The sequence below is a fragment of the Pristiophorus japonicus genome, chromosome 32 (assembly GCF_044704955.1).
Source record: "Pristiophorus japonicus isolate sPriJap1 chromosome 32, sPriJap1.hap1, whole genome shotgun sequence".
NCBI lineage: Eukaryota > Metazoa > Chordata > Chondrichthyes > Pristiophoridae > Pristiophorus > Pristiophorus japonicus.
In genome coordinates, this window is record NC_092008.1 from 10,362,310 (window position 1) to 10,382,968 (window position 20,659).

At 56.6% G+C, this 20,659-nt stretch overlaps 1 protein-coding gene across 1 annotated transcript in view; it reads right to left on the reverse strand.

Moving 5' to 3' along the window:
• Nucleotides 1-11,104: 11,104 nt before the first annotated feature.
• The window catches only part of LOC139240570 (membrane-associated guanylate kinase, WW and PDZ domain-containing protein 1-like), a 117,917-nt gene continuing 108,362 nt past the window's right edge, over nt 11,105-20,659 (reverse strand). Inside the window, exons 15-16 of the mRNA XM_070869115.1 lie at nt 18,899-19,037; nt 11,105-12,084 (exon numbers count right to left, since the gene is read on the reverse strand). Coding sequence (XP_070725216.1) covers nt 11,105-12,084; nt 18,899-19,037 — 1,119 coding nt within the window. The remainder of the gene's footprint in view (nt 12,085-18,898; nt 19,038-20,659) is intronic.

A 20,659-nucleotide genomic window follows, 5' to 3' on the forward strand; every position in this document is an offset into this window, starting at 1 on the left:
GGGACAGAGAGAGAGAGAGAGAGAGGGGGGGGACAGAGAGAGGAGAGAGAGAGAGAGGGGGGGGGACAGAGAGAGAGAGAGAGAGAGAGGGGGGGAACAGAGAGAAGAGAGAGAGACCTGGAGTTGGGTGAAATCCCATGTGAAACTGAAACCTGGGTGACACAGAGCGGGAGCGGGACCCCTCCTTACACACCCCTCCCCACACACCCACACACCCACACACACACACACCCCTCCCCACACTCACTCACACCCCTCCCCACACTCACACGGAGCTCCCCGGGTTGTGGGCACAGCCAAGGGCGTCTCCTCTCACCATCTCTGCTAGCAACACGTTGCCTTTCCTGGCCCGGGCGAAGGTTTGGAAGCGGCTGCACAATCCCTCTCCCTCTCCCCTCGGGGCTGCTGCTGTAGTGCCCCTCGCTCGACATACTGCCTTCTCCCCACAGCTCGGCACCGTGCTCTCGCTCTCGCTCGGTCTGGTCTGGTCCTGTGCCTTCCCAGCTGGCTCGCCCTCCCTCTGTCTGTCTGTCGCTCGGTCTCTCACACACTGCTGGGCAGGGAGTGACTGCTTAAAGGGGCAGGACAGCCTTCGCTTCCTCTCGCTCGCTCTCTCTCTCCTTCCTCTATCTCTCTGTCTCTGCTCTCTCTCTCTTTTTCTCACTCTCTCCTTCCTTCCCCTCTCTCTCTCTCTCTCTCTCCTCCCTTTCTCTTTCTCCCTCAGTACTGCCCCTCCGACAGTGCGGCACTCCCTCAGTACTGCCCCTCCGACAGCGCGGCACTCCCTCAGTACTGTCCCTCCGACAGTGCGGCACTCCCTCAGTACTGCCCCTCCGACAGTGCGGCACTCCCTCAGTACTGCCCCTCCGACAGTGCGGGGCTCCCTCAGTACCGCCCCTCCGACAGTACAGCACTCCCTCAGTACTGCCCCTCCGACAGTGCGGCGCTCCCTCAGTACTGCCCCTCCGACAGTGCGGCGCTCCCTCAGTACTGCCCCGCCGACAGTGCGGCGCTCCCTCAGTAATGCCCTTCCGACAGTGCGGCGCTCCCTCAGTACTGCCCCTCCGACAGTGCGGCACTCCCTCAGTACCGCCCCTCCGACAGTGCAGCACTCCCTCAGTACTGCCCCTCCGACAGTGCGGCACTCCCTCAGTACCGACCCTCCGACAGTGCGGCACTCCCTCAGTACTGCCCCTCCGACAGTGCGGGGCTCCCTCAGTACTGCCCCTCCGACAGTGCGGCGCTCCCTCAGTACTGCCCCTCCGACAGTGCGGCGCTCCCTCAGTACTGCCCCTCCGACAGTGCGGGGCTCCCTCAGTACTGCCCCTCCGACAGTGCGGCGCTCCCTCAGTAATGCCCTTCCGACAGTGCGGCGCTCCCTCAGTACTGCCCCTCCGACAGTGCGGCACTCCCTCAGTACCGCCCCTCCGACAGTGCGGCACTCCCTCAGTACCGCCCCTCCGACAGTACGGCACTCCCTCAGTACTGCCCCTCCGACAGTGCGGCGCTCCCTCAGTACAGCCCCTCCGACAGTGCGGCACTCCCTCAGTACCGCCCCTCCGACAGTGCGGCGCTCCCTCAGTACCGCCCCTCCGACAGTGCAGCACTCCCTCAGTACTGCCCCGCCGACAGTGTGGCACTCCCTCAGTACCGACCCTCCGACAGTGCGGGGCTCCCTCAGTACCGCCCCTCCAACAGTGTGGCACTCCCTCAGTACCGACCCTCCGACAGTGCGGGGCTCCCTCAGTACTGCCCCTCCGACAGTGTGGCACTCCCTCAGTACCGCCCCTCCGACAGTGCGGCGCTCCCTCAGTACTGCCCCTCCGACAGTGCGGGGCTCCCTCAGTACTGCCCCTCCGACAGTGCGGCGCTCCCTCAGTACTGCCCCTCCGACAGTGCGGGGCTCCCTCAGTACCGCCCCTCCGACAGTGCGGCGCTCCCTCAGTACTGCCCCTCCGACAGTGCGGCGCTCCCTCAGTAATGCCCTTCCGACAGTGCGGCGCTCCCTCAGTACTGGCCCCGGGGGAGTGTGGGGCCTGGATGACGGGGCTCGAATCTCTGGAGCGGGGGCTCTAACCCACGACCTTGTGACCCAGAGGCGAGGGGGTCCTGGCTGAGCCTGTTGCCGCTCCGGACTGCAGGTTTGGGCAACGTGCCGTTTGTTGCCGGGTTAATTCGACGCCCAGCTCAAAGGCGTGAATACCAAGGAAGATACGTAGACCAAGGACGAGTGGATACAACAACAACTTGCATATACGTAGCATCCCATGACCCCTCACAGGAACAATATCTAATCATTTTGACACCGAGCCGCATAAGTAGAAATTAGCGCAGGTGACCAAAAGCTGGGTCAGAGGTCGGTTTTAAGGAGCGTCTTGAAGGAGGAGAGAGAGGCGGTGAGGTTTAGGGAGGGAGTTCCAGAGCTTGGGGCCCAGGCAACAGAAGGCACGGCCACCGATGGTGGAGTGATTATAATCAGGGATGGTCAGGAGGGCAGAATTAGAGGAGTGCAGACATCTCGGGGGGTTGTGGGGCTGGAGGGGATTACAGAGATAGGGAGGGGTGTAGGGACTGGAGGAGGTTACAGAGATAGGGAGGGGTGTATGGGCTGGAGGAGGTTACAGAGATAGAGAGGGATGTAGGGGCTGGAGGGGGTTACAGAGATAGGGAGGGGTGTAGGGACTGGAGGGGTTTACAGAGATAGGGAGGGGTGTAGGGGCTGGAGGGGGTTACAGAGATAGGGAGGGGTGTAGGGCCTGGAGGAGGTTACAGAGATAGGGAGGGGTGTAGGGGCTGGAGGGGGTTACAGAGATAGGGAGGGGTGTAGGGGCTGGAGGAGGTTACAGAGATAGGGAGGGGTGTAGGGACTGGAGGGGTTTACAGAGATAGGGAGGTGTGTAGGGGCTGGAGGAGGTTACAGAGATAGGGAGGGGTGTAGGGGCTGGAGGAGGTTACAGAGATAGGGAGGGGTGTAGGGGCTGGAGGGGGTTACAGAGATAGGGAGGGGTGTAGGGGCTGGAGGAGGTTACAGAGATAGGGAGGGGTGTAGGGGATGGAGGGGTTTACAGAGATAGGGAGGTGTATAGGGGCTGGAGGCATTCAGGACGTTACAGAGATTCTTTATTTTTATTTATTTGTTCCTGGGATGTAGGTGTCGCTGGCAAGGCCGGCATTTATCACCCATCCCTAATTGCCCCTTGAGAAGGTGGTGGTGAGCCGCCTTCTTGAACCGCTGCAGTCCGTGTGGTGAAGGTGCTCCCACAGTGCTGTTAGGGAGGGAGTTCCAGGATTGTGACCCAGCGACGATGGAGGAACGGCCGATATATTTCCAAGTCGAGGGATGGTGTGTGACTGGGAGGGGAACGTGGAGGGGGTGGTGTTCCCATGGACCTGCTGCCCTTGACCTTCTAGGCGGGTAGAGGTCGCGGGTTTGGGAGGTGCTGCCGAAGAAGCCTTGGCGAGTTGCCGCGGTGCATCTTGTGGACGGTGCACACTGCAGCCACGGTGCGCCGGTGGTGGAGGGAGTGAGTGTTGGAGGTGGTGGGGAGCGTGGCCCATCGAGCGGGGCTGCTTTGTCCTGGATGGTGTCGAGCTTCTCGAGTGTTGTTGGAGCTGCAACTCATCCAGGCAAGTGGGGAGTGTTCCATCACACTCCTGACTTGTGGGTTGTAGATGGTGGAGAGGCTTTGGGGAGTCAGGAGGTGAGACTCTCGCCACAGAATACCCAGCCTCTGACCCCTCTTGTGGCCACAGTATTTATGTGGCTGACCCAGTAAGTTTCTGGTCAATGGTGATCCTCAGGATGTTGATAGTGGGAGATTCAGCGATGGTAATGCCGTTGATTCTCAAGGGATGGTGGTTAGACTCTCGCTTGTTGGAGATAGTCATTGCCTGTCACTTGTTGTGTCACGAATGTTACTTGCCACTTATCAGCCCAAGCCTGAATGTCATCCAGGTCTTGTTGCTTGCGAACATGGATTATTCCATTATCTGTGGTGTTGTGAATGGAACTGAACACTGTGCAGTCATCAGTGAACATCCCCACTTCTGACCTTGTGATGGAGGGAAGGTCATTGATGGAGCAGCTGAAGATGGTTGGGCCTCGGACACTACCCTGAGGAACTCCTGCAGTGATGTCCTGGGGCTGGGATGAATGACCTTCAACCACCACAACCATCTTCCATTGTGCTGGGTATGACTCCAGCCAGTGGAGAGTTTTCCCCTGATTCCCATTGACTTCAGTTTTACTGGGGTTCCTTGATGCCACACTCGGTCAAATGCTGCCTTGATGTTGAGGGCAGTCACTCTCACCTCACCTCTGGAATTCAGCTCTTTTGTCCATGTTTGGACCAAGGCTGTAATGAGGTCTGGAGCCGAGTGGTCCCAGCGGAACCCAAACTGGGCATCGGCGAGCAAGTTATAGGTGAGTAAGTGGCGCTTGATAGCTCTGTCGACAACACCTTCCATCACTTTGCTGATGATTGGGAGTAGACTGATGGGGCCGGAATTGGCCGGATTGGATTTGTCCGGCTTTTTGTGGACAGGACACACCTGGGCAGTTTTCCACATTGTCGGATAGATGCCAGTGTTGTGGCTGTACTGGAACAGCTTGGCTAGAGGTGCGGCTAGTTCTGGAGCACCAGTCTTCAATCTTCAGCACTACAGCCGGAATGTTGCCGGGGCCCATAACCTTTGCTGTGTCCAGTGCGCTCAGCCATTTCTTGATATCACCTGGAGTGAATAAAAGTGGCTGAAGGCTGGCTTCTGTGACAGAATCACACAACCGTTACAGCACAGAAGGAGATCTTTAACATAGAAACATAGAAAATAGGTGCAGGAGTAGGCCATTCGGCCCTTCGAGCCTGCACCACCATTCAATAAGATCATGGCTGATCATTCCCTCAGTACCCCTTTCCTGCTTTCTCTCCATACCTCTTGATCCCTTTAGCCGTAAGGGCCACATCTAACTCCCTTTTGAATATATCTAACGAACTGGCCTCAACAACTCTCTGTGGTAGAGAATTCCACAGGTTCACAATTCTCTGGGTGTAGAAGTTTCTCCTCATCTCGGTCCTAAATGGCTTACCCCTTATCCTTAGACTGTGTCCCCTGGTTCTGGACTTCCCCAACATCGGGAACATTCTTCCTGCATCTAACCTGTCCAGTCCCATCAGAATTTTATATGTTTCTATGAGATCCCCTCTCATCCTTCTAAACTCCAGTGTATAAAGGCCCAGTCGATCCAGTCTCTCCTCATATATCAGTCCTGCCATCCCGGGAATCAGTCTGGTGAACCTTCGCTGCACTCCCTCAATAGCAAGAACGTCCTTCCTCAGATTAGGAGACCAAAACTGTACGCAATATTCCAGGTGAGGCCTCACCAAGGCCCTGTACAACTGCAGTAAGACCTCCCTGCTCCTATACTCAAATCCCCTCGCTATGAAGGCCAACATGCCATTTGCCTTCTTCACCACATGCCCAACTTTCAATGACTGATGAACCATGACACCCAGGTCAAGGGAGACCGAGATGGATCATCAACTCGGCGCTTCTGGCTGAAGGGGGTTGCAAACGCTACAGCCTTGTCTTTTGCACCCGCGTGCTGGGCTCCGCAATACATTGAGGCTGGGGATATTCATGGAGCCTCCTCCTCCCGTTAGTTGTTTAATGGTCCACCGCTATTCCACGACAGGATGTGGCAGGGCTGCGGAGCTTTGATCTGATCTGTTGATTGTGGGATCGCTTAGCCCTGTCTCTAGCACGCTGCTTCCGCTGCTTAGCATGAACGCAGTCCTGTGTTGTAGCTTCCCCAGGCAATAAGTTTTTAAGTCGGTTCACGGGCTCCCAGACCGCCTGCAATTTCCGCGGCCTGGAAGAGTCCGTGTTCCACGTGTATGTTCAGTGTGCGAGGTTGGAGCCCCTCTTCCAATATTTGAACGGTCTGCTGCTCAAATTCTGGCTGCACTTCAGTCCCACACTCCTGATCTTTGGGCCCCCTGTGCGGAGGGGAGCGGGCAGGTCCGTGGGGCCTCCTCGTGGGGACTGCTCCTGGGCCTGGCCAAGGGGGGCCATCAGCCGGTCCGGGCAGCAGGCGGTCGAGGGGGTCGTTCAGCCCCGACTGCCCGCCTCTCTTCTGCGGTTACATCCGAGCCAGGGTGTCCCTGGAGATGGAGCACGCGGTGTCCACCGGTACGCTCGCGGCCTTCCGCGAGAGGTGGGCGCCGGAGGGACTGGAGTGCATCATTACCCCCCCCCCCCCCCCCCCGGGAACACATTTTAATTTGAACGTCTAATGTTGAAAGTTTAATTTGTTTAATTTGTCGGTTTTAGTGCCGCCCCCTTTAATCAGGGGGCACTTGATTTAACAATTTATTGTTTTATAAGTGTAACTAAAAGAGTTGTAGCTTGCCTCAATGTTAGGTATGCCTGGCGTGCTCTTCTGCACCCCTCATTGAACCAGTGTTGGTCCCCTGGCTCGATTGAGGAATAGACTGGCCCACAGCGCCTCATGGATGCCCAGTTTTGAGCGGCTAGGTCTGTTCTGAATCTATCCCATTTCATCACCATCACGGGCAGTCCCTCGGAATCGAGGAAGACTTGCTTCCACTCTTAACACGAGGCCTCAGGTGGCTGAACAGTCCAATACGGGAACCACAGTCCCTGTCACAGGTGGGACAGACAGTGGTTGAGGGAAGGGGAGGGTGGGACTGGTTTGCCGCACGCTCCTTCCGCTGCCTGCGCTTGGTTTCTGCACGCTCTCGGCGACGAGACTCGAGGTGCTCAGCGCCCTCCCGGATGCACTTCCTCCACTTAGGGCGGACTGGTCTTTGGGCCCAGGGACTCCCAGGTGTCGGTGGGGGATGTTGCACTTTATCAGGGAGGCTTTGAGGGTGGTCCCTGTAACGTTTCCTCTGCCCACCTTTGGCTCGCTTGCCGTGAAGGAGTTCCGAGTGGAGCGCTTGCTTTGGGAGTCTCGTGTCGGGGGCATGCGGACAATGTGGGCCCTGCCCAGCGGAGCTGGTCGAGTGTGGTCAGTGCTTCAATGCTGGGGATGTTGGGCCTGGTCGAGGACGCTAACGTTGGTGCGTCTGTCCTGCCGGGGGATTTGCAGGATCTTGCGGAGACAGCGTTGGTGGTATTTCTCCAGCGACTTGAGGTGTCTACTGTACATGGTCCATGTCTCTGAGCCATACAGGAGGGCGGGTATCACTACAGCCCTGTAGACCATGAGCTTGGTGGTAGATTTGAGGGCCTGGTCTTCAAACACTCTTTTCCTCAGGCGGCCGAAGGCTGCACTGGCGCACTGGAGGCGGTGTTGGATCTCGTCGTCTTGATGTAGCACAGTGGGAGTGCCACACAACACGATGGAGGGTGTCCTCAGTGTGAAGACGGGACTTAGCCTCCACAAGGACTGTGTGGTGGTCACTTCAGCCAATGTTGTCACAGACAGATGCATCTGCAACAGGCAGATTGGTGAGGATGAGATCAAGTAGGTTTTTCCTCATGTTGGTTGTCTCAGCACCTGGTGTAAGCCCAGTCTGGCAGAGATCGTGAGGGGTGTAGGGGCTGGAGGGGTTACAGAGCTAGGGAGGGGTGTAGGGGCTGGAGGGGGTTACAGAGATAGGGAGGGGTGTAGGAGCTGGAGGGGGTTACAGAGATAGGGAGGGGTGTAGGAGCTGGAGGGGGTTACAGATATAGGGAGGGGTGTAGGGGCTGGAGGGGTTACAGAGATAGGGAGGGGTGTAGGGGCTGGAGGGGTTACAGAGCTAGGGAGGGGTGTAGGGGCTGGAGGGGGGTTACAGAGATAGGGAGGGGTGTAGGAGCTGGAAGGGGTTACAGAGATAGGGAGGGGTGTAGGAGCTGGAGGGGGTTACAGAGATGGGGGTGTAGGAGGTTACAGAGGTAGGGAGATGTGTAAGGGCTGGAGGAGGTTACAGAGATAGGGAGATGTGTAAGGGCTGGAGGAGGTTACAGAGATAGGGAGGGGTGTAGGAGCTGGAGGGGGTTACAGAGATGGGGGTGTAGGAGGTTACAGAGATAGGGAGATGTGTAAGGGCTGGAGGAGGTTACAGAGATAGGGAGGGCTGGAGGGGGGTTACAGAGATAGGGAGGGGTGTCGGGGCTGGAGGAGGTTACAGAGATAGGGGGGGTGTAGGGGCTGGAGGAGGTTACAGAGATAGGGGGGTGTAGGGGCTGGAGGAGGTTACAGAGATAGGGAGGGGTGTAGGGGCTGGAGGAGGTTACAGAGATAGGGAGGGGTGTAGGGGCTGGAGGAGGTTACAGAGATGGGGGGGGGGTGTAGGGGCTGGAGGAGGTTACAGAGATAGGGAGGGGTGTAGGGGCTGGAGGAGGTTACAGAGATGGGGGGGTGTAGGGGCTGGAGGAGGTTACAGAGATAGGGAGGGGTGTAGGGGCTGGAGGAGGTTACAGAGATGGGGGGGGTGTAGGGGCTGGAGGAGGTTACAGAGATAGGGGGGGTGTAGGGGCTGGAGGAGGTTACACAGATAGGGAGGGGTGTAGGGGCTGGAGGGATTTGTAAACAAGGAAGAGAATTTTGAAATCGAGGCGTTGTTTAACCGGAAGCCAATGTCGGTCAGTGAGTACAGGGGGTGATGGGTGAGCGGGACTCAGTGCGAGTTGGGACACGGGGGCAGCCGAGTTTTGGATGAGATAAAGTTTACGGAGGTTGGAAGGTGTGAGCCCAGCCAGGAGAATGTTGCAATAATCGAGTCTGCGGGGGTGGGGGCGGAGTTGGGTGAAGGCCAGGTAGATAAGGTGGTTAAGAAGGCACACGGAATACTTGCCTTTATTGGCCGAGGCATGGAATACAAGAGCAGGGAGGTTATGCTTGAACTGTATAACACACTGGTTAGGCCACAGCTGGAGTACTGCGTGCAGTTCTGGTCACCACATTACAGGAAGAATGTGATCGCACTGGAGAGGGTGCAGAGGAGATTTACCAGGATGTTGCCGGGACGGGAGAATTTTAGCGATGAGGAAAGATTGGATAGGCTGGGCTTGTTTTCCTTGGAACAGAGGAGGCTGAGGGGAGACCTGATTGAGGTGTATGAAATGATGAGGGGCCTGGATAGAGTGGATAGGACGGACCTGTTTCCCTTGGCAGAGGGGTCAACAACCAGGGGGCAGAGATTGAAAGTAATTGGGGGGGGGGGGTTTAGAGAGGATTTGAGGGGAAATGTCTTCACCCAGAGGGTGGTGGGGGTCTGGGGTGGAACTCACGGCCTGAAAGGGCGGTAGAGGCAGAAACCCTCACCACATTTGGATGTGCAGCTTGAAGTGCCGTAACCTACAGGGCTACGGACCCAGAGCGGGAAAATGGGATGAGGCCGGGTAGCTCTTGGTTGGCCGGCGAGGACACGATGGGCCGGAATGGCCTCCTCCCGCGCTGTAAATTTCTCTGATTCTCTGGTGTGACGGAGGTGGACGTACGCAGTCTTGGTGCTGGAGAGGTTATGGGGTCAGCAGTTCATCGCGGGGTCAAAGGTGACAGGGGAGACAAGTCTAAGGTTATAGCGGGCGGGGGGACTGGGGGGGGGGGGGGGAGGGGGAGCTGTGGGAGGGGCCTGGGGGGAGAAGAGTGAGCCTCCTTTGACAAACACCTTCAGGACCTTCAGCGACTGGACGGGATAGTACAAAGATAAGCCAGGCGCGGCAGACAAGATAAAGACGGATCAGAGTTATACTAACAGGAGCGTGACCGAAATGATTGACAGCGACACAGCTGGGCTGGGTTGTGTAATGGGGTTTTTATTAATTCGCAGACATAATATATACAAGTTATACAAATAACTAACTCTCTTTAGAAATCGATATACAACATACTTCACTTCAATACTTTTATTTGCGTTGTGCTCACTGTTGTAATGCAGGAAGCCAATTTGCGCACAGCAAGCTCCCACACACAGCGATGTGATAATGACCCAGATCCTCTGTTGTCGTGATGTTGGTCGAGGGATAAATATCGGCCCCAGGACACCGGGGAGAACTCCCCCTGCTCTTTGTCCAAAAGTGACCCTGGGTTCTTTAACATCCACCCGAGAGGGCAGACGGGGGCCTCGGGTTTAACGTCTCATCCTGAAACGCGGCATCTCCGACAGTGCGGGGCTCCCTCAGTACTGCCCCTCCGACAGTGCGGGGCTCCCTCAGTACTGCCCCTCCGACAGTGCGGGGCTCCCTCAGTACCGCCCCTCCGACAGTGCGGGGCTCCCTCAGTACTGCCCCTCCGACAGTGCGGGGCTCCCTCAGTACTGCCCCTCCGACAGTGCGGGGCTCCCTCAGTACCGCCCCTCCGATAGTGCGGCACTCCCTCAGTACTGCCCCTCCGACAGCGCGGCACTCCCTCAGTACCGCCCCTCCGACAGTGCGGGGCTCCCTCAGTACTGCCCCTCCGACAGTGCGTCACTCCCTCAGTACTGCCCCTCCGACAGTGCGGCGCTCCCTCAGTACTGCCCCTCCGACAGCGCGGGGCTCCCTCAGTACTGCCCCTCCGACAATGCGGCACTCCCTCAGTACTGCCCCTCCGACAGCGCGGCACTCCCTCAGTACCGCCCCTCCGACAGTGCAGGGCTCCCTCAGTACTGCCCCTCCGACAGTGCGGCACTCCCTCAGTACTGCCCCTCCGACAGTGCGGCGCTCCCTCAGTACTGCCCCTCCGACAGCGCGGCACTCCCTCAGTACCGCCCCTCCGACAGTGCGGGGCTCCCTCAGTACCGCCCCTCCGACAGTGCGGCACTCCCTCAGTACTGCCCCTCCGACAGTGCGGCGCTCCCTCAGTACTGCCCCTCCGACAGTGCGGCGCTCCCTCAGTACTGCCCCTCCGACAGTGCGGGGCTCCCTCAGTACCGCCCCTCCGACAGTGCGGCGCTCCCTCAGTACTGCCCCTCCGACAGTGCGGCGCTCCCTCAGTACTGCCCCTCCGACAGTGCGGGGCTCCCTCAGTACCGCCCCTCCGACAGTGCGGCGCTCCCTCAGTACTGCCCCTCCGACAGTGCGGGGCTCCCTCAGTACCGCCCCTCCGACAGTGCGGGGCTCCCTCAGTACCGCCCCTCCGACAGTGCAACGCTCCCCCCTCGCCCCGGCCCGTTTAACACGAGCACGAAGCGGCCATTATCGCCCGGAGTTTCTCCTTCCGCGGCATGACCCAAGGGCCCGGGGCCAGGATCCCCCTCAGCTTCCGCCCTCCCAGCCAGCGGCCTCCGCAGTGCGCGCAGTACCCCTCCCCCACCCCCTGCCGGCCCACCGGCCCGGGGCTCCCGCCCAGCTCCAGCCCCGCCCCAATCATGGAGCTCAGCAGCCGCTGCTCGTCGAAGCTGACGGGCGCCGAGGCCTCCGACCCTGGCTCGCTGCCCTCCGACCCCGGCTCGCTGCCCTCCGACCCCGGCTCGCTGCCCTCCGACCCCGGCTCGCTGCCCTCCGACCCCATGTCGCCACTCTCCGCAGGCTGGGGCGTAAAGTCAGGGTGAGCCTGGGGCCTCGAGTTGGAGAGAGCCTGAGGCTTAGGGTCAGGGTGAGCCTGGGGCCTAGAGTTGGAGAGAGCCTGAGGCCTAGAGTTGGAGGGAGCCTGAGGCCTAGAGTTGGAGGGAGCCTGAGGCCTAGAGTTGGAGGGAGCCTGAGGCCTAGAGTTGGAGGGAGCCTGAGGCCGAGAGTTGGAGAGAGCCTGAGGCTTAGGGTCAGGGTGAGCCTGGGGCCTAGAGTTGGAGAGAGCCTGAGGCCTAGAGTTGGAGGGAGCCTGAGGCCTAGAGTTGGAGAGAGCCTGAGGCTTAGGGTCAGGGAGAGCCTGGGGCCTAGAGCCAGGGACAGCCTGTGCCCTCGGGTCAGGGGGAGCCTGAGGCCTAGGGTCGGGGAGGGCTTCGGGCCCTTTACCGTCGCCCCGCCTCCGGCCCAGCCGACTATTGTCCCGAGAGACGTCAGCGACGGGCCGGGTGTCTGGGGCACACAGCGGGGACTGGGCCTCAGGCTCCGGCCTGGCCTGGGTCTCCCACCGAGGCCCCTGCCGTTGGGTCCGGTGGCGGACCGGAAGATCGAGGACGGCGACTTCTTCCATCTCCGTGGCGATGTCAGGACCTGGAGTGACAGGAAAGGATCAGATTAGAACCAGGCCACACCTCGGACCTCAAGGCTAAAGTTCGCCAACAACCCAGACACAGTGCAAGCGACAGAGTGTTACAATTACACTCAGTGCCTCCCTGCCCTGAGTATTCGAGTCCTCAACAGCTGCCTTGCTTCAGCTTAGTAAACAAAGAGACAGAATGTGAGCCTGTGGGGACATTAAACTCGCTGTCTGAACACGTGGGACAGGAGACGCCCAGACGCTGCTCACAGGCTAAATACCGCAGTCCCGCTCAACCTTTCATGTGGTTCGTCTGTACGTTGGAATATAAACATCGCACCCAGTGTGGTACTGAACTGCACAGTACATGAAGGGCCCACCCACAAACCATTCCCCGGACTGCGGGGAGAGAGCGGGGCAGTGGGATTAGTTTGGGGATTGGTACAGGGCGATGGGGAGAGAGCGGGGCAGTGGGATTAGTTTGGGGATTGATACAGGGTTCTGGGGAGAGAGCGGGGCAGTGGGATTAGTTTGGGATTGATACAGGGCTATGGGGAGAGAGCGGGGCAGTGGGATTAGTTTGGGATTGATACAGGGCTATGGGGAGAGAGCGGGGCAGTGGGATTAGTTTGGGATTGATACAGGACTATGGGGAGAGAGCGGGGCAGTGGGATTAGTTTGGGATTGATACAGGGCTATGGGGAGAGAGCGGGGCAGTGGGATTAGTTTGGGATTGATACAGGGCTATGGGGAGAGAGCGGGGCAGTGGGATTAGTTTGGGGATTGACACAGGGCTATGGGGAGAGAGCGGGGCAGTGGGATTAGTTTGGGGATTGATACAGGGCTATGGGGAGAGAGTGGGGCAGTGGGGTTAGTTTGGGGATTGATACAGGACTATGGGGAGAGAGCAGGGCAGTGGGGTTAGTTTGGGGATTGATACAGGACTATGGGGAGAGAGCGGGGCAGTGGGATTAGTTTGGGGATTGATACAGGACGATGGGGAGAGAGCAGGGCAGTGGGGTTAGTTTGGGGATTGATACAGGACTATGAGGAGAGAGCGGGGCAGTGGGATTAGTTTGGGGATTGATACAGGGCTATGGGGAGAGAGCGGGGCAGTGGGATTAGTTTGGGGATTGATACAGGACTATGGGGAGAGAGCGGGGCAGTGGGGTTAGTTTGGGGATTGATACAGGGCTATGGGGAGAGAGCGGGGCAGTGGGATTAGTTTGGGGATTGATACAGGACTATGGGGAGAGAGCGGGGCAGTGGGATTAGTTTGGGGATTGATACAGGGCTATGGGGAGAGAGCGGGGCAGTGGGATTAGTTTGGGGATTGATACAGGGCTATGGGGAGAGAGCGGGGCAGTGGGGTTAGTTTGGGGATTGATACAGGACTATGGGGAGAGAGCGGGGCAGTGGGATTAGTTTGGGGATTGATCTGACAGAGAGAGAGAGTTGGCTGCACCTCCTACTCCCGAGCGGGAACCTTGTTTGGTTGCATGGAGACGCGGGTTGAAAGTTCACGTCGCCAGTGATTACACGGGGAGTTTGTGCACAGAAGATTGAGTGCGTTCCGTCACCATGGCAACACATCAAATTTGCAAATACAACACAGTCCTGCTTTGTGAGGAGCTTTAACACTTTCAGAACCATGCAGTTTATTATTGAACATTAAAGGGCTCTGTCCGCACCCACTTACTCCCCTCCGCCCACCCCCATCCCCCGCCCCGTGACTTTATTGTACGTCGAAATCGGCCCCTCTGTGGCCTACTCCCGGGGACCAGGCCCGTTACCCCGGTTACGGTCTGCTGATTCCTGGGATGAACAGGTTGTCTTGTGAAGAAAGGTTGGGCCTGTACTGATAAGACCATCAGAAATAGGAGCAGGAGTCGGCCATTCGGCCCCTCGAGCCTGCTCCGCCATTTAATACGATCATGGCTGATCCGATCATGGACTCAGCTCCACTTCCCTGCCCGCCCCCTTATCCCCTTGTCGGTTAAGAAACTGTCTATCTCTGTCTTAAATTTATTCAATGTCCCGGCTTCCACAGCTCTCTGAGGCAGCGAATTCCACAGATTTACAACCCTCTGAGAGAAGAAATTCCTCCTCATCCCAGTTTTAAATGGGCGGCCCCTTATTCTAAGACCATGCCCCCTAGTTCTAGTCTCCCCCATCAGTGGAAACATCCTCTCTGCATCCACCTTGTCAAGCCCCCTCATAATCTGATACATTTCCATAAGATCACCTCTCATTCTTCTGAATTCCAATGAGTAGAGGCCCAACCTCCTCAACCTTTCCTCATAAGTCAACCCCCTCATCCCCGGAATCAACCGAGTGAACTTTCTCTGAACTGCCTCCAAAGCAAGTGTATCCTTTCGTAAATATGGAAACCAGAACTGCACGCAGTACTCCAGGTGTGGCCTCACCAATACCCTGTATAACTGGAGCAAGACTTCCCTGCTTTTATACTCCATCCCCTTTACAATAAAGGCCAAGATACCATTGGCCCTTCCTGATCACTTGCTGTACCTGCAGACTAACCTTTTGTGTTTCATGCACAAGTACCCCCAGGTCCCGCTGTACTGCAGCACTTTGCAATCTTTCTCCATTTAAATAATAACTTGCTCTTTGATTTTTTTTCTGCCAAAGTGCATGACCTCACACTTTCCAACATTATACTCCATCTGATAAATTTTTGCCCACTCACTGAGCCTGTCTGTGTCCTTTTGCAGATTTTTTGTGTCCTCCTCACACATTGCTTTTCCTCCCATCTTTGTATTGGAATTCAGAAGAATGAGAGGTGATCTTATGGAAACGTATAAGATTATGAGGGGGCTCGACAAGGTGGATGCAGAGAGGATGTTCCCACTGATGGGGGAGACTAGAACTAGGGGGCATGGTCTTAGAATAAGGGGCCGCCCATTTAAAACTGAGATGAGGAGGAATTTCTTCTCTCAGAGGGTTGTAAATCTGTGGAATTCGCTGCCTCAGAGAGCTGTGGAAGCCGGGACATTGAATATATTTAAGACAGAGATAGACAGTTTCTTAACCGATAAGGGGATAAGGGGGCGGGCAGGGAAGTGGAGCTGAGTCCATGATCGGATCAGCCATGATCGTATTAAATGGTGGAGCAGGCTCGAGGGGCCGAATGGCCGACTCCTGCTCCTATTTCTTATGTTCCTCCTGGCATGATAGTCTACTCCCAGGGAGGAGGCCCATTCCCCTAAGTTGTGAGGAGGATGCAAAGAGGCTTCAGGGGGATATAGACGGGCTCAGTGAGTTGGCAAGAAAATGGAATATAATGTGGAGAAATTTGAAGTTGTCCACTTTGGTCAGAAAAATAGAAAAGCGGAGTATTTTTTATACAGTGATAGATTGGGAAATGTCAGTGTTCAGGGGGACCTGGGTGTCCTTGTACACCAATCGCTGAAAGTTAACTTCAGGTAAAGCAAGCAATTTAGAAAGCAATTGGTATGTTGGGTTTATTACAGGAGGATTTGAGTATAAGAGTAAAGACGCCTTACTGCAATTATACAGGGCCCTGGTGAGACCACACCTGGAGTATTGTGCACAGTTTGGGTCTCCTTACCTAAGGAAGGATATACTTGCCATAGAGGGAGTGCAGCGAAGGTTCACCAGACTGATTCCTGGGATGGGGGGATTGTCCTATGAGGAGAGATTGAGCAGACTGGGCCGATATTCTCTGGAGTTTAGAAGAATGAGAGGTGATCGCATTGAAACAGACACAATTCTTACAGGGCTTGACAGGGTAGATGCAGGGAGGGTGTTTCCCCCGGGCTGGGGAGTCTAGAACCAGGGGTCACAGTCTCAGGATAAGGGGGCGGCCATTTAGGACTGAGATGAGGAGGAATTTCTTCACTCAGAGGGGGGTGAACCTCGGGAACTCTCTGCCCCAGAGGGCTGTGGGGGCTCAGTCGTGGAGTATATTCAAGGCTGAGATCGGTGGATCTTTGGATATTGCGGGAATCGAGGGATCGGGCGGGAAAGTGGAGTTCAGTTTGAAGATCAGCCGCGAGCTCATTGAATGGCGGAGCAGGCTCGAGGGACGGGACCTGTTCCTGTTCCTGATCCTTCTGTTCCTTTGTCAGAATATTGTAAGTGTGGTCTAACCAAAGTTCGATACAGGTCTAACACACCGTATCTGCCCTTCAATGGTATTGCTGTCAAAATGCACCCTGCCCAGTGTAATGTATGTACTGTCGGAGTGCTCACAGGCTGGGAGAGCTGGGATAGGCTTGGCCCGTCACGTGACTTCAGAGGGGCGGGACTGAGGGAGCCCTGCACTGTCGGAGGGGCGGGACTGAGGGAGCCCCGCACTGTCGGAGGGGCGGGACTGAGGGAGCCCCGCACTGTCGGAGGGGCGGGACTGAGGGAGCCCCGCACTGTTGCAGGGGCAGTATTGAGGGAGCGCCGCACTGTAGGAGGGGCAGTACTGAGGGAGCCCCGCACTGTCGGAGGGGTGGTAGTGAGGGAGCCCCGCACTGTCGGAGGGGCAGTACTGAGGGAGTGCCGCACTGTCAGAGGGGCAGTACTGATGGAGCGCCGCACTGTCGGAGGGGCAGTACTGAGGGAGCGCCGCACTGTCAGAGGGGCAGTACTGAGGGAGCCCCGCACTGTCGGAGGGGCAGTACTGAGGGAGCGCCGCACTGTCGGAGTGGCAGTACTGAGGGAGCGCCGCACTGTTGGAGGGGCAGTACTGAGGGAGCCCCGCACTGTCGGAGGGGCAGGACTGAGGGAGCGCCGCACTGTTGGAGGGGCGGTACTGAGGGAGTGCCGCACTGTTGGAGAGGCGGTACTGAGGGAGCCCCGCACTGTCGGAGGGGTGGTACTGAGGGAGTGCCGCACTGTCGGAGGGGCAGTACTGAGTGAGTGCCGCACTGTCGGAGGGGCAGTACTGAGGGAGCCCCGCACTGTTGGAGGGGCAGTACTGAGGGAGCCCCGCACTGTCGGAGGGGCAGTACTGAGGGAGTGCCGCACTGTCGGAGGGGCAGTACTGAGGGAATGCCGCACTGTCGGAGGGGCAGTACTGAGGGAGTGCCGCACTGTCGGAGGGGCGGTACTGAGGGAGCTCCGCACTGTCGGAGGGGTGGTACTGAGGGAGCTCTGCACTGTCGGAGGGGCGGTACTGAGGGAGCCCCGCACTGTCGGAGGGGCAGTGCTGAGCGAGCGCGGCACTGTCGGAGGGGCGGTACTGAGGGAGCTCCGCACTGTCGGAGGGGTAGTACTGAGGGAGCTCTGCACTGTCGGAGGGGCAGTACTGAGGCACCCCTCCCACAGTGCGGTGCTCCCTCAGTACAACATCTCTCAATAAAACCCCGACCAGTTGGGCTCGGGGGATGTGGCAGGTGGTGGTGAGCCCGGTGGATGAACAGGTAGTGTGCTATGTGCGAATGTTAAACCTTTTTGTTGATAAGCCAAATCGTTCTCAACAGCGACGAGTGCTGCTATGAATTCTCGAGCAAAGAAGCCAGCGGAAAGTCGAGGGGTACGCACCGGATCGTGTCTGCGCGCCCCAGCAGAAAATAGCAAGGCTCCCCGTGCCTGGAGTTGGTCACACAGACCGAGAGGTTGCAAGGGCTTGTCGCTGAGAGAGGCGGAGCGGGGTGTCAGGAGAAAGAGCAGCAGGAGGAGGAGGAGCAGAAAGGGAGAGAGCAGAAGACAAGTTAATTTTCCAGGACGAGCAGAGATGAGAGAGAGAGAACCCGCGTTTCCCCGGGCCGGCATGTCACAAAGCCCTTCACGCACCCACCGAAGGACCGTTTGGCGAAGTGCGCTCGCTCGCGTCAACGCACCAGCCAAGTTGCGCACAGCAAGCTCCCACAAACAACACTGTGATAATGACCCGGATCACCTGGTTTTAGGTGTTGGCTGAGGGATAAATATTGGCCCCAGGACACCGGGGAGAACTCCCCCTGCTCTTCTCCCAATAGTGGCCCCGGGATCTTTTACATCCACCCGAGAGGGCAGACGGGGGCCTCGGGTTTAACGTCACATCATTAAACACGGCATCTCCGACAGTGCGGGGCTCCCTCAGTACTGCCCCTCCGACAGTGCGGGGCTCTCTCAGTACTGCCCCTCCGACAGTGCGACACTCCCTCAGTACTGCCCCTCTGACAGTGCGGGGCTCCCTCAGTACCGCCCCTCCGACAGTGCGGGGCTCTCTCAGAACTGCCCCTCCGACAGTGCTGGGCTCCCTCAGTACCGCCCCTCCGACAGTGCGGGGCTCCCTCAGCACCGCCCCTCCGACAGTGCGGCGCTCCCTCAGTACTGCCTCTCCGAAAGTGTGGGACTCCCTCAGTACCGTCACTCCTGATGGGGAGATTCCCTCTATATCGGGGTCCGTGATGGGGAGACTCCCTCTATATCGGGGTCCCTGATGGGGAGACTCCCTCTATATCGGGGTCACTGATGGGGAGACTCTATATCGGGGTCCCTGATGGGGAGACTCTATATCGGGGTTCCTGATGGGGAGACTCTATATCGGGGTCCCTGATGGGGAGACTCTATATCGCGGTCCCTGCTGGGGACACTCCCTCTATATCGGGGTCCCTGATGGGGAGACTCCCTCTATATCGGGGTCCCTGATGGGGAGACTCCCTCTATATCGGGGTCCCTGATGGGGAGACTCTATATCGGGGTCCCTGATGGGGAGACTCTGTATCGGGGTCCCTGATGGGGAGACTCTATATCGGGGTCCCTGATGGGGAGACTCCCTCTATATCGGGGTCCCTGATGGGGAGACTCTATATCGGGGTCCCTGATGGGTAGACTCTCTCTATATCGGGGTCCCTGCTCTCGATCACTCACCGTACTCTGGGACATGTCCGTTCCCGCAGCGCATTAAAAGGCGGATTCTCCCGTGTCCCTGTTTGATCAGCTCCACCGCTCGGGTGTGGGTCATCCCCAGGGTCCGCTCACCGTTAATCTCAACCAGCTGGTCCCCGATCTGTGATCGATAATAGTCGGCACATCAAACATATACCCCACACCCCTCACTGTAACAGTGATATACCCCACACCCCTCACTGTAACACTTATATACCCCACACCCCTCACTGTAACACTGATATACCCCACACCCCTCACTGTAACACTGATATACCACACACCCCTCACTGTAACACTGATATACACCACACCCCTCACTGTAACACTGATATACCACACACCCCTCACTGTAACATTGATATACCCCACACCCCTCACTGTAACACTGATATACCCCACATCCCTCACTGTAACACTGATATACCCCACACCCCTCACTGTAACACTGATATACACCACACCCCTCACTGTAACACTGATATACCCCTGTGGAAGAAAACGATCTATGTAGTATGGTAAAGGGAAGGGTTAAAATCACTTCTTGCTGATATTGTAGAAATAATGGAGCCTAAGAAAACACCCAAACTTCTTTGTCTTAAGAAAACAAAAACTGATTATCTGTTCCTTGCATGAGTCTCCTAAAACTGATTAATGACACAGACAGGGAGAAACTGATTACTGACACAGACAGGGAGAAACTGATTATTGACACAGACAGGGAGAAACTGATTATAGACACAGACAGGGAGAAACTGATTATAGACACAGACAGGGAGAAACTGATTATCGACACAGACAGGGAGAAACTGATTATAGACACGGACAGGGAGAAACTGATTATAGACACAGACAGGGAGAAACTGATTATTGACGCAGACAGGGAGAAACTGATTATAGACACAGACAGGGAGAAACTGATTATCGACACAGACAGGGAGAAACTGATTATAGACACAGACAGGGAGAAACTGATTATTGACACAGACAGGGAGAAACTGATTATCGACACAGACAGGGAGAAACTGATTATAGACACAGACTGGGAGAAACTGATTATAGACACAGACACGGAGAAACTGATTACTGACACAGACACGGAGAAACTGATTACTGACACAGACAGGGAGAAACTGATTATCGACACAGACAGGGAGAAACTGATTATCGACACAGACAGGGAGAAACTGATTACTGACACAGACACGGAGAAACTGATTATTGACACAGACAGGGAGAAACTGATTATAGACACAGACAGGGAGAAACTGATTACTGACACAGACAGGGAGAAACTGATTATCGACACAGACAGGGAGAAACTGATTATAGACACAGACTGGGAGAAACTGATTATTGACACAGACAGGGAGAAACTGATTATCGACACAGACAGGGAGAAACTGATTATAGACACAGACAGGGAGAAACTGATTATAGACACAGACAGGGAGAAACTGATTATCGACACAGACAGGGAGAAACTGATTATAGACACGGACAGGGAGAAACTGATTATAGACACAGACAGGGAGAAACTGATTATTGACGCAGACAGGGAGAAACTGATTATAGACACAGACAGGGAGAAACTGATTATCGACACAGACAGGGAGAAACTGATTATAGACACAGACAGGGAGAAACTGATTACTGACACAGACAGGGAGAAACTGATTATCGACACAGACAGGGAGAAACTGATTATAGACACAGACTGGGAGAAACTGATTATAGACACAG